Source organism: Mustela lutreola, chromosome 13 (assembly GCF_030435805.1).
Source record: "Mustela lutreola isolate mMusLut2 chromosome 13, mMusLut2.pri, whole genome shotgun sequence".
Classification (NCBI taxonomy): domain Eukaryota; kingdom Metazoa; phylum Chordata; class Mammalia; order Carnivora; family Mustelidae; genus Mustela; species Mustela lutreola.
This window is the reverse complement of record NC_081302.1, coordinates 24,871,790-24,884,942: the sequence shown is the minus strand read 5'-3', so window position 1 is coordinate 24,884,942 and position 13,153 is coordinate 24,871,790. Positions and strand designations below refer to the sequence as shown.

Here is a 13,153-nt window from a genome sequence, read left to right as displayed (position 1 = left end):
TTAAGTTGGAATAACTTATTTTTGAGAACATAAGATTCTGTATAAAAAGTGGACAATTTCTATCCTTTGTCTATAATCCTTATAATATTCTCTTTCTGCCTTCCTTTTTTTACTTACTCCTCTTTTCAGCATGGCACAGCTTGAAATTATCATGCTAAAAAAATTTCATTGACTGGCTTGGAAAATATATGTGCATAGATTATTTCAAATATAATGAAAACCTTTAAATAAAGAAAGCAAATTTAATAGCTATGTCAGAAATTATTACATTAGATACTAGATTTGCATTTTAAAACTCATACAGTAACTTGTTTTCTTGAAAAAGATTTTTTTTTGTAGAATAGGTTCTAACTAAAGGTAGATTTAGCAAAAGTTTGTTTTACAGTAACTTTCTAAAATGCCTTTGTACACAGCCATTGATTTTTACATATCACTGTAATTGACCTCAAAGTGCTTGAATCTGGTTGGATTTAGCTTAATTTGTTACCTTATTTGTAATCTTTTTGAATTTAACTACTTTCAATTGTTTATTTGTGAGCATACAATCTGCATAAAAATAACTGTCTTTGAAAAATATGGCTACAATAAATTGTAAATATTGTCCCTTTGATTTAGGATCTAAGTGGAAATAATAATTAAAATAAATACACAATAAAAATTTCTTAGACTTTAATGCCTCTCGTCTTTGGAACTGTAATAAATGTTACTAATTTGAAATGAAAATATCTTACTGATAATTATCAAATATTCTAACCCCTTTGAAATTGGAAATAAATATATTAATTAAAGCATAATACATTAAAAACATATAATTTTGCTCATACTTTTAATCCTTTATTTACATCTAAAAATAAGTAGTGGTAATAACTTATTTGAAATTTTTATAGCTGTACTTGTTTTCAGTTCTTATTTTAAAAGAACACCTTTAAGAAACTCTCTAGAAGATGATTATTTAGCACAGTATTGTATTTATTTTATTTATAGTTTTACCAGTTCAGCAAAATTTTGTCCTTTGCTTGATAAATTAGTTCTAGTTAAACTAAGTATATAGCTTCAAACCCTAAATGACTGGGTTTATTGTATTGTTTCTTTAAAAAAATTTTTTTTATTTTTTTATTTGAGAGAGAGAGAGAATACAAATGAGAGAAAGCACAAGCCTAGTGAAGGGCAGAGGGAAAAGCAGACTCCCTGCTGAGCGGGGAGCCTGATGTGGGACTCCATCCTAGGACTCTGGGCTCATGACCTAAACGGAAGCAGATTCTCATTTGGCTGAGCCACCCAGGTGCCCCTATACTATTGTTTCTTAACTTTTTTTTTTTTAAACCATTTTATTTCCAACCCTAAAGCCTTTTCAGACTTCTTTTTCTCCTAATCCTGTACCCATGAAATTTTCATAACAGAGATTATTCTATATATCCTATTTGTCCTGTGGCCCTATAGAGGTTCAAAAACCATTGTAATATCTAACAGTCTGTCACTCCAATTTTTTGGAGTCTATTTTTCCCCTTTTGGGTGAAATCACTCTCACTAAAAATGTATGATCTATTTCTAGATTTGCCACTTGTTTAGGAACATATTTACAATTCTTGGTGTTGCTGATGAAAGACTTGCTGATAGTCACTACCAGCACACAGAATATGTTAATAGCATTAGGAGACAGCACATAACATTTTGTCTCTGAGGTGGTCGTGAAAAATCAAAATCAAATGTCATATTTCAGTGAAATGTTTCTAAGGGAAATCAACCGGATGCAAAAATCCGCTTTCCATAAATTACAGTTTGCTTCACAGATCTTAAACATCTGCAAGCATGTCAATCAAAAGACATGTTGAAATTGCTCTCCCAATCTATGCAAAGGAGATTTTTTTTTCTTTTTTCATTTTAGTCTTATTACAACTAGTACCAGCACACATGTCTCTGGCAAATGGTTTGCTGCACTAGCTCCCCTGCTGTCAATGTCAATTATCAACCGTGTCAGGTCTTGTGGTTTGGCCAAGCTAGAGGATGGAAAAGCCACTACCCTAGAACCTGATTCCCTCACCAATGGCATGAAGAGGAGGGGAGCAAATCAATAAATCAATGGCAGAATAAATGGACTTGCTTTAAAATCTATTTTTAAAATGCCATCAATTACAACACAAAACCATGGGAAGCAGCAGGACCTATAAATAGCTGTAGTTTGTATTTTGCATGATAAGAATCAAATTATATATATATATATATAAAATTTTATATATATATAAAATTTTATATATATATATATATATATATATAAAATTTTATATATATATATATAATTTGGTAAATGGTCATCACATCATTTTGTTTTACATATTTAAAATATTTAAAGGCATAAAAATATAAATATAGAGGTTTTTCTTTTCTTTTTTTTTTTTTTAAAGATTTTATTTATTTATTTGACAGAGAGAAATCACAAGTAGATGGAGAGGCAGGCAGAGAGAGAGAGAGGGAAGCAGGCTCCCTGCTGAGCAGAGAGCCTGATGCGGGACTCGATCCCAGGACCCTGAGATCATGACCTGAGCCGAAGGCAGCGGCTTAACCCACTGAGCCACCCAGGCACCCGGTTTTTCTTAATATGGTATCATTTCACTCTGATCTTTGGCTCTGGATTCTTCTCATTCTGTTTTATTGGATTGGAGGTAATGCAATTACCTTTTCTGAAGCAATGCAGAAGTGGTACACAATTGGTATTATCTATAAGATAAATACTAGATCTTCAGATTTGATAATGATGGAAGCAAAATCAAAATCCAATAACAGTGCAGAATTGAGGGGAGTTTCACCAAAATTATGCTCCCAGGATAACACATCTATTCACATTTGAGTTTTTACACATTAGCTACATCCTCCCAGTGGATCGATTATGGAACAAAATAATTGTTGCAGTTCAGTGCCCAGGAAGAGTAAACATACTTCTAATGCACTTTTTAAATTTCCCATGTGTGTATATCAAATATGATGATGTGGGAGAGCTTGCTATATTCCAAAGTACCATAAAAATGGGATCCACTTTGGCTAGATTTTCAACTCCTTGAAAAAAGGGATTGTGTCATGTTTATCTTCGTATTTCCAGCATCTGGCAGAGGGCCTGGCACAGTGCATCTGTACAGAGTTAAGCAATTAATTAATGGCATGTCTGGTGCCACAAAGGATTTGTGGGAGTTTATAGGAAATATATACAATAAAATAGCAAAATACAGACATATCTGTAGGGAGAAAACAAGTTGGAAAAGGCCATCAGGACTGAACCTGAAGACTGTAGGTCCTAAGAAGCATTTTGATTATGCATTTGTTCCTGAGTATTATGGTGTCCAAAAGAAAACAGAAAATAACACTTCTGCTAGTTGATAAGAGCATGCTTATAGGTAAAGTGCATTCACATCTGCAGAATCACTTATGGGATGTCCAACTGATAGAATTGCTGTGAATTTTTTTTTTCTCTTTCCACACTTAACCAGTACAATAGCATAATAAAAAAGTTATACTTATATGTTATTAATCACCACAGCTCATGCTCTGTTCTTTTAACCAAGCATTTCTTCCTTTCCAATAGTCTATTTCCATTTATAAATATGTGCACTTGGTACAAGGTATTTTTCAATATCATTTAGTGGGTGGCCAAATTCTGAAAGTAAATACTATATGGAGAGCTACTTTGTAATATGGGGACAAAACTGTGGTTTCCTTAAGAAAAACTCATTTTTTGAGAAGTACTGAATTTAAGTGGATATTTTCAGTGTAAGTTTTTGTATAGAAGACACTGAAAAATGGTGATATTGTGAATGACTTAATAACTCCTTGGAGAAAATACAGGAATGAGTTTTTAAGGCTGTTCCTGTAATAGCTTTTGGTGAAATAACACTACTGCACTCAAATAATTTGATAGGGTTCCAAGACCAAATAATCTATGTACAAACTACTTGATTGCATGGCTTAATCCATGTTTAAATCCTTAATTGTCTGCAAAGATAAATGGACTCTGTATGCTTCATAAACTCCTTCCAAGTAACATTATAGTATCTGTCAGTCTGCTTTTTATAAAAGGTTAAGAAGCTTAAAAAATGCTCATAACTGTTTGTGCCATGAATGATGATAAATCTGAAATATTTCGAGAGCTGGGTGAAAAACACAAATGCCAATGCCTTCAGAAATAATACTTTAGAAGCAATACTTATCTTCTTACTTATATGAAACAATGTTTTGATGTGGACCATTGAATTTTTTTTATCATTGTATATATTGAAATTTGCATTAATAAATGAGTGAGAGCAAAAAGAAAAGGAGAAAGGGGCTTTTTTTTTTTTTTTTTTTTTTTTTTTTTTTTTTTTTTTTTTTTTTAAGAGGAAAAGAGAGAAAGAGAGGGAGAGAGGAATGGGAGGGGCGGGGAAGAGAGAAACCCAGGCAGGGTCCACACATAGCACAGAGCCTAAATCTGGGCTGGATCTCAATACCCTAAGAGAGGGTGAAATCAAGAGTCAGATACTTAACTGGCAGAGCCACCCAGGTGAAATCAAGAGTCAGATACTTAACTGGCAGAGCCACCCAGGTGCCTCAGAAAGGGAAGTTTTCTAATATTAGCTGAGTACTCACCACTAGTATGTCTTTTCTTCATAGATTTCAAAATATCTGTCTGTGTTAAGAACTGAAAAGATGATACGAATAGAAGACAAAGGAGTAGTTTTCAATCTTAGCCAACTATTGAAATGTAAAGTATAAGACACTATCAAATTAAAAATGCTAAAAAAATTTTTAAAAAGTGCCAAAACCAATCAAAAGAGGTAGAAGAGAATTGAGATCTCAAAGAATACTAATTAATGCTTAAAGATAAATTTAATCACTACATTTTGCAGCTCAGAAAATAGAAGAGGAACAATTTATCAGTTGTACAATCTCTGCCCTGTCCATTTCATGTCTATACTCTGAAGATTAAGGGAAGTGATGGACACAAAAGAATGTTGTAAACTGTGAATCACTGTCTTTGTTATCTAAGTGGCCATTATTTTACTTGTTTTTTACTGTTTGTAAAATATTTTTAAAAATGTATGACTATGTATTCTTATATCATGGAGTATTTATGTTTGCTAGGATCATGGTGAAAATACAGTGACTATAGTTAACAATAGCTATCATGCATTTAAAAATTTGCTCGGGGTAGGACACCACCAAGGTAGCTCAGTTGGTTCAGTGTCTGCCTTTGGCTCAGGTCACGATTCTAGGGTCCTGGGATCCAGCCCAGCCTCAGCCTTCTTGCTCAGTGGGGAGCCTGCTTCTCCCTCTGCCTGCTGTTCCCTTTGCTTATACTCTCTCTCTGACAAATAAATAAGTTAAATATTTTTTAAAAATTTGTTGAGGGTAGATTTCATGTTAAATGTTCTTAGTCTAGCCCCTCCAACATAAACAGAAACAAAGGGACACAAGCAAGCTTTTGGAAATAATGGATATATTTATTACCCTGTATATCTGATTGTGGTGATGGTAACATAAGTGTATAAATATGTCCAAACTCATCAAATTGTATACATTAATTATATGTCACTTTTTGTATACTGATTGAATTTCAATAAATTTGGGGAGGATGGGACCTGTCAAAATAGTATCAAAAGTCGAACACGAGACTCAGAGAAAAGCTTGCAAAACATTAGTTCCTTTTTTTTTTTTTTAGTGCTTACTCCCCAATAAATCTAAGTGTAAACTACTAGAATCCATAGAACAAATTTCCATTTCTGTCTCATGATAGTTATCAACATAGGTATGCCCGATGTTCCATTATAAATTATAAACAATTTATGTACATATGTATATATGTGTGTATGTATATGCATATGTATGTACATAGTTCAGTACTCAGAATAATGATATGGTGGATACAATGGTATGAGTGGCAATAACAAAGTTTGTTCACTAATTATTCCCTGAAATTTATACTTTTATAGGTACACAAATTATGATAAACATGTCACGCCACCTTAAAGACCAGCTTATTAGGTAAAGACCTGTACAGATACCATTAGAGTAGTATCGTGGCAAGAAACTTAAAAACAAAAGAAAAGCATTAGAAACGGAGCAAAATAAAAGGAGACTCACAGAGTAAAATGTATTGGCAAAATTCTTCACATCCAAGAATGTTAAGGGGAAAAGTGAGTCCTGGGAAGCACATCCACTTACATGCTTTTTAATTCTGATTTTATGCTCATCAAAAGACCCTCTGACTACTATATGTCCTCCCCAGACATTCCCATGGGAAACAGGAATAAACAGAGTAGGTACTCAAGATAAATTTTTAAACAAAAAAATGGATGACCATTGCAATTCTGGATTAACTCCTCTGAACTTTTTCACTTTATATCTTTGCTACTTATGGGTCTACAAATTATAAATTTCCTTTTATAGAATTACTTTACATCTCATTTTTCATTAGTTTATAAAATATCTATGCCTGATTTTCTTGCCAAAGCTAAAGATACTTTGAAACAGAACTGTGCTTTACACTCATCCATGGTAAGTTCACAGTACACATTTATTCTTCGGTTTCGCATGATAAAAATAAAAACAACATCCAATTTGTAATTCTATGTGTCAAATAAGAGACGATAACATTGCTAACTTATTTTTCCCTTAGTGGCTCTGAATATAGAAGAAATTCATAATTTCTGAACCTCAGCATCTGGAAGTATGTGTTTAAATTTCAAATTATAGTATCAGTTAAACATAAATGAAAATCACTTTTTAAAATAAAAACTAACAGGATATCATGCAAGACACATGTGTGTACAATGGAATACTGGCAGTCAAAAGAGTGTTTTCCAAGGGTTCCTGGGTGGCTCAAGTGTTTAAGCATTGACTCTTGATCTCAATTCAGGTCTTAATCTCAGGGTCTTGAGTTCAAGCCCTGAATTGGGCTCCACATTGAATCATGGAGCCAACTTTAAAAAAAAAAAAAAAAAAGTGTTTTCCACAAAATCATTATTACCACTGAAGTAACTAGAATCACAGTGTATCTCACTGAAAAGGCTGAAAATTATAAGATTCCATTTAAGATTTCTAAAGCCATTTCTATTTTTTTCAGAATAAAAAAACTCCGAAAGCACATTCAAACTCATACAAGTTTCTCTATGCCTCCCTCCTCATTCTACCTGCCCTGGCTTCACTACTATTATTTGTAGGTTTTCAGTTAAAGCATATACCTAAAAAGAAAGAAAGAAAGGAAGAAAGAAAGAAAAAAAGGAGAAAGACAGAAAGGAGAAAAGAAAGAAAAAGAAAAATCCACTCACTTGTGCAATGAATTCCCAAACAATTGTCAAGTCAATAAAATAATGCATTTCTAAGATTTCTTATATTTGTACAATTTCTTTTTTACTGTGAGACAGTACCAAGTAAATATTTGTTAAAACCATGAAGTATCTGTACAATAAATGTTACTGATTCAGCTGCTAACATGTTTATAGTCCATCAAAATATAATATTTAGCTTTAGTACACTGAAATAAAAATCCAATGATTTTATAGACTGTCTTCCAACATTCCTTCATATTAGATATCAGAACATGCTATTACAATTACCCACTTGAATATACCACAAAACATATTTGAAGGTGTGGGATGCTTTAAATAAATCATTAAAATAGAAAATAGAAAAAATATATGCTGCATATGCAATTGAAATTTAGTCATAATTAATAGGACTGTGTGTCCTTTTACTTCTCAATTACAGGAATGTTATTATCTTTTGAGGTTGTAGGAGGTAGTTCCTAAGATCATACAAGTCCATGACTTTGAGATATAGATAGATAGATAGATAGTATGAACGAATGAACGGATGAATAAATACAAGAGCTACTGTGATTTAGAAAATAGTGATGACATAGTGATTGTTTTGATGAGAAGTATAGTTGTTTTGTCTTTGAATACTTCCTCTTGGACTGAAGAGCTACATTTTGGATTTTGTAATAACTTGAAGTTTGCACAGAACTATTTCCTTTTAAAATTAGGCTGAATGTTTTGCTGCCCTCACCAGGATACCACAGCATATGCAACTCTTAATTTCATTGAGAAGAATTTTGAATATTTGCTTAAAAATATTCATATACTTCTGTGCATATACACAAAATCTTACTGGAAGCCTTATCATACATCTAATTGTTTTGTTCATTCATTTGTTCATTCACTCATTCATTCAACTCTAAAACTAAGGCACTAGCAATATCAAAGAAAGCCAACTGAAAACTAGCAGTAGTTACTAGCAATAAAGCATGCTGATAAGGGAAATACTTGTATAATTTTGAAGGTTAAAATAACGCTTATTTTGTATAGATGAAACAATTATGTTATCATGTACAATGAAAGTATAGAATATAAGGCACGCATTTATTTCAGCAGCTACATAATAACAATAGATTCACAGTTTATATAAAATGATAATTTTTAACTACAAGAAAAAACATCCCCTTGTCTGGTGAAAAAAAAAAATACTCATTCGATGGCAAAAGCATGCCTCTGATCACAGCCAGGCAGAATGGCTGAGGCAATTAGAGAAATCCACAGAGCACTTTCACTCTTCGGTGGGCCTTCAAAATATAATGGGATATACTATTATCCACACACTTTTCCTCAAAGGCCTCTTTTTTTTTTCTTTCAAAGTAATGATCACTGATAATCCCTTACCTTTTTACACTACATTTCTTTTTTATGAGAAAATTATACTATTTTCTGAGCTCCTTAATATTTAGAAGGTTAGTTTTATTATCATAGAAAGATCTATATTTATGAGTTCCCATTAGCTATAATTTTGAAGAAAAACACTTCTGGACCTTGAGGGTAGTATGGTAAGTAACATAAGTCAGACAGAAAAAGACAAATAGTGTACAATATCATTTATATGCAGAATCTAAGTAAGTAGATCTTATAGAAACAGAATAGAATGCTGGGTTACCAGGGGCTGTGGGGTGGAGGAATTGGGGAGATCTTGTAAAAGTGTACACATACTTTCAGTTTAGAAGTTGTATTAATTTCGGAGATCTAATGTACTGCTTAGTGATAACAGTCATTATTAATACCATACTTCAAAGTTTCCATGAGATCTTAAATGTTCTCACCACAAAAAAGAATAATTATGTGATCTATTGGAAGTGTTAAATAATGGCATGGTGGTAATCACAGTTCAATATTTAAGTGTATCAAATCAATCAAATCAACAGGCAGTACTCCTTAAACTTACACAAGTCTATCTCAATAAAAAATGTGGTGGGGCACCTAGGTGGCACAGTTGGTTAAATGTCTGACTCTTGGTTTAGGCTCAGGTGGAGAGATGCAGCCCTGCATTGGGCTCTTTGCTCAGTGCAGTCTGCCTAAGACTTTCGCTCCCTCTGCCCCGCCCCTCTTTCTCAAATAAATAAATCTTTTTTAAAAATGTGGTAAGTAGGGGCACCTGGGTGGTTCAGTGGGTTAAAGCTTCTGCCTTCAGCTCAGGTCATGATCCCTGGGTCCTGGGATCGAGCCCCTTGTCAGGCTCTCTGCTCAGCGGGGAGTCTGTTTCCCTTCCTCTCTCTCTGCCTGCCTCTCTGCCTACTTGTGATCTCGGTCTGTCAAATAAATCAAATTAAAAAATAATAATAATAAATAAATAAATATAAAAATGCGGTAAGTATAAGGTACAAAAAGGAAAGAAAAACTTTACTTCAGATCTTTATGGTAACAAAGGACAATAGCTATCATCCACGCTTTTAAACTTTGATGAATACAGACTGGTAAAATCAGAGATATTCTGTGATTTCCCTGGTAGAGCTCTGGATGCCATATAATATCCCATAGTCCAGAGTATTGAGATAAATAATGAAAACATTTGTCCTTTGCCTAAGACTTTGTTCTGAAAAAAAAAAGTGTACATACATGCATATACATATATTTGGTAACTATGGTTAATAAACATATACTATATTCTTGAAATTTGCTGAGAGTAGATCTTAAGTGTTCTCACCACACACACACACACACACACACTGGTAACTATGTGAGGTGATGAATACATATTAGCTTGATACAGTAATCATTGCACATGTATATGTATATTAAAACATCACATTGTATACTGTAAATATATATAATTTTTATTTGTCAATTTTAGCTCAATAAAGCTGGGGGAAAAGATAAAACAATAGTTTTATGTGCAAAATTTGAAGAATATAAGAAATGAAAACAGTTTTTGAAAAATAGACATTGTTGAAACAGATTAATGATTATATTTGATAAACTGTGCATAATGGTTATATGAGTGTTTATTTCATTCTTTACTTTAATATGTATCTATCTTCGTTTCTTCTTGATGAAAATGTATCTCTATTATTACTCTTTTCAAATGGTGCTTTTTTTTTTTTATTGTCAACTTTTTGTTTTTGTTTATCTTCTCCTTGAATCTTTATTCTTTAGTCCATTAATTTCTTAAGTGGTTCCTGCCTTCTTTGGATTTATTTAATGTTCCTTCTCAGAATTAAGTTAGCTATTTTGCTTACTATTTTATTTTTATTTTTATTTTTATTTTAAAGATTTTATTTATTTATTTGACAGAGAGAGATCACAAGTAGGCAGAGAGAGAGAGAGAGAGGAGGAAACAGGCTCCCTGCTGAGCAGAGAGTCCGATGTGGGACTCGATCCCAGGACCCTGAGATCATAACCTGAGCCGAAGGCAGCGGCTTAACCCACTGAGCCACCCAGGCGCCCTTGCTTACTATTTTAATCTTTTTATTCTTTTCTAACAGAAATACTAAATCTATCATTTTTCTTTAATATATCATTATCCATTATTTTAATGCATATTTCCATTGACTTCCATTTTTATGTTATATATAAGTTTATTTGGTGCTATTTAAAAGTGCATTTTAAGATTTCTATACTTTGTATTGTGATACCGATTTCTAAGTTAAATTGCATTGTGCACTGGAATGCATTCCAAGCATATCAGTCTCACCACCATACTTACCAAATGTCAAATCCGATCAGTTGTAACACATATTAACTATACTTTAAGAATGCATTTTCTTAAAGAGTTGCATACTCATGTTCAGATATTTTATATTCTATAATTTTGTTTACTTGAATATCAAATATTTCATTCAGGCATGTTTTTGTCCTATAATGCAATGGATTTTTTTTTTCAAAATTAGATTACTTTTTGCTCATATATTTGTTATTTTATGAGACATTAATCCATTTTGTTTGATATTAATATGAATAATCCTTTTTCTAGGTATTTAGTATATATTTGGTGTCATCCTTCCTCTCATCTCCTCTGTTTTCCTATATATTAGTTATGGCTTTTAGAAACAGGGCACAGCAGCCAATCTTTAGATATTAACTGGCAAAGTTATTTTCATTCATCATCATGCCTGATAGATTTGTTTTTAATTTTTTTAAAGAGTTCAGCTTTTTATTGGACAGGTTACAGAAGAGGTTCAGTCAAAAAGATCAAAGCCCATGTCATCATCAGACTCCTCTGATTCTACTTTCTTTGCTTCCATTTTCTTCTCAGCTGGGGCAGCAGTGGTGGAAGGAGCAGGACTTGCTGCTGGTATAGCACCAGCTGCTGGGATGGGTCCACCAGCTCCTACATTGCACATGAGGCTCCCCATATAGACAGACTGTGGCCAGGGTCTTTGCAAAGGGCCTGGCGGTAAATGTTTGACATTTACACCTGCTGCTTTAATGAGGGCATCGATCTTATCCTCCAGTATCGTCACCTCATCACAATGCAGGATGAGGGCCATGAGCAGATGCAGGAGAGCTCAAGGTACAGGAGAAGACTGAGCGGGGGCTGCCTGGGAACGGCACTAATCACCAGATGAGGAGAGGGCCTTACCCCAACGCAGCCTTTGTTTCCTAGAAAGGACCTAACACCTTAGCTGAAGGTAAGGAAAAGCTTTCCTGATATATTTGGATTTATTTCTACCTCCATATTTTATCTCTTCCATTTGTCCCCCTCCCCCTGCCATTTTACATTGTTTTTATCTTTTCTTGCCTTATTCTGATAGGACTTTTTTCTCTTATTCCAACTTTTCCATCTAGTATTTTAGAATTTATGCATTCTTTATGTTAGTGGTTGTGCTAGAAACTTTACCGTGCTACTTAAGTCAATGAGGCTAAAAATCTGAAGTTACTTACTTATCTTCGTCCTCAACAAAGCAAAAGCTTTGGAAGACATTAACTTTTCCCACTCTCCACAGATCACATGCTGCTATAGTTTGGTTTAATAAGATAATTTTTGTCTGAGTTTGTTTCTTTGATTTACTCATATGAATGCAGTATTTGCTTACATTCTTCCTTTTACCTCAGTCCTTTCTTCTGAGATCATTTTCTGTTAGATTTATAACGTTATAACTTCTTTGATCTCAAGCTGCTTCCCTGTTTATGATAATGTGACTCAAATGTAATTCTCATTAATTTGTATGGATACTACTTCTCCAGGGAAGGTTTAGAATCCATTCTTTTTTTTTTTTTTTTTTTAGTTTTTATTTTATTTTTTTACTAACATATAATGTATTATTAGCCCCAGGGGTACAGGTCTGTGAATCACCAGGTTTACACACTTCACAGCACTCATCATAGCACATACCTTCCCCAGTGTCCATAACCCCACCACTCTCTCCCCCCCCCCCGCCCCCCTGCAACCCTCAGCTTGTTTTGAGAGATTAAGAGTCTCTTACAGTTTGTCTCTCTCCTGATCCTGTCTTGTTTCATTTATTCCCTTCCTATCTCCATACCTCCCATGTTTCCTCTCAACTTCCTTGTATCAGGGAGATCATATGATAATTCTCTTTCTCTGTAGATTCCATTCTTTACCTTTCAAAGTCTTTAGTCACTTACTCTTTGAGCACTTGTCAAGTCTATGTAGCCTAGACACCTTTCTGAGAAATTTCTATTAGCTTTTATTTTCTTTGCTCTCTCTGTATTTTGGGTCTTTCATGAGTATATCTTCCCTCATTTTATCCTTGGTTCCATATCTTTGGTGTATTACACGACTTTTCTAAGTTGTCAATTATTTTTTATTTAATTTAGAAGTACTGATTTTTAAGAGCTTCTTTGTTCCTATTTGCTTTTTATGTTATATTTTTCTTATACTGTGAATGCAGTGTTTAAGGGAAATA

At 33.5% G+C, this 13,153-nt stretch overlaps 1 protein-coding gene across 1 annotated transcript; it reads right to left on the bottom strand.

Moving 5' to 3' along the window:
• Positions 1–11,464: 11,464 nt before the first annotated feature.
• LOC131813589 (large ribosomal subunit protein P1-like) lies at positions 11,465–11,776 on the bottom strand. Its single transcript, XM_059143978.1, has one exon. It carries the CDS (start codon positions 11,774–11,776, stop codon positions 11,465–11,467), a length of 312 nt encoding a protein of 103 aa, XP_058999961.1.
• Positions 11,777–13,153: the final 1,377 nt, after the last annotated feature.

Bases quoted from the DNA above. Each gene is read 5' to 3' on its own strand.
- LOC131813589 (XM_059143978.1), bottom strand. From the start codon at position 11,776: ATGGCCCTCATCCTGCATTGTGATGAGGTGACGATACTGGAGGATAAG.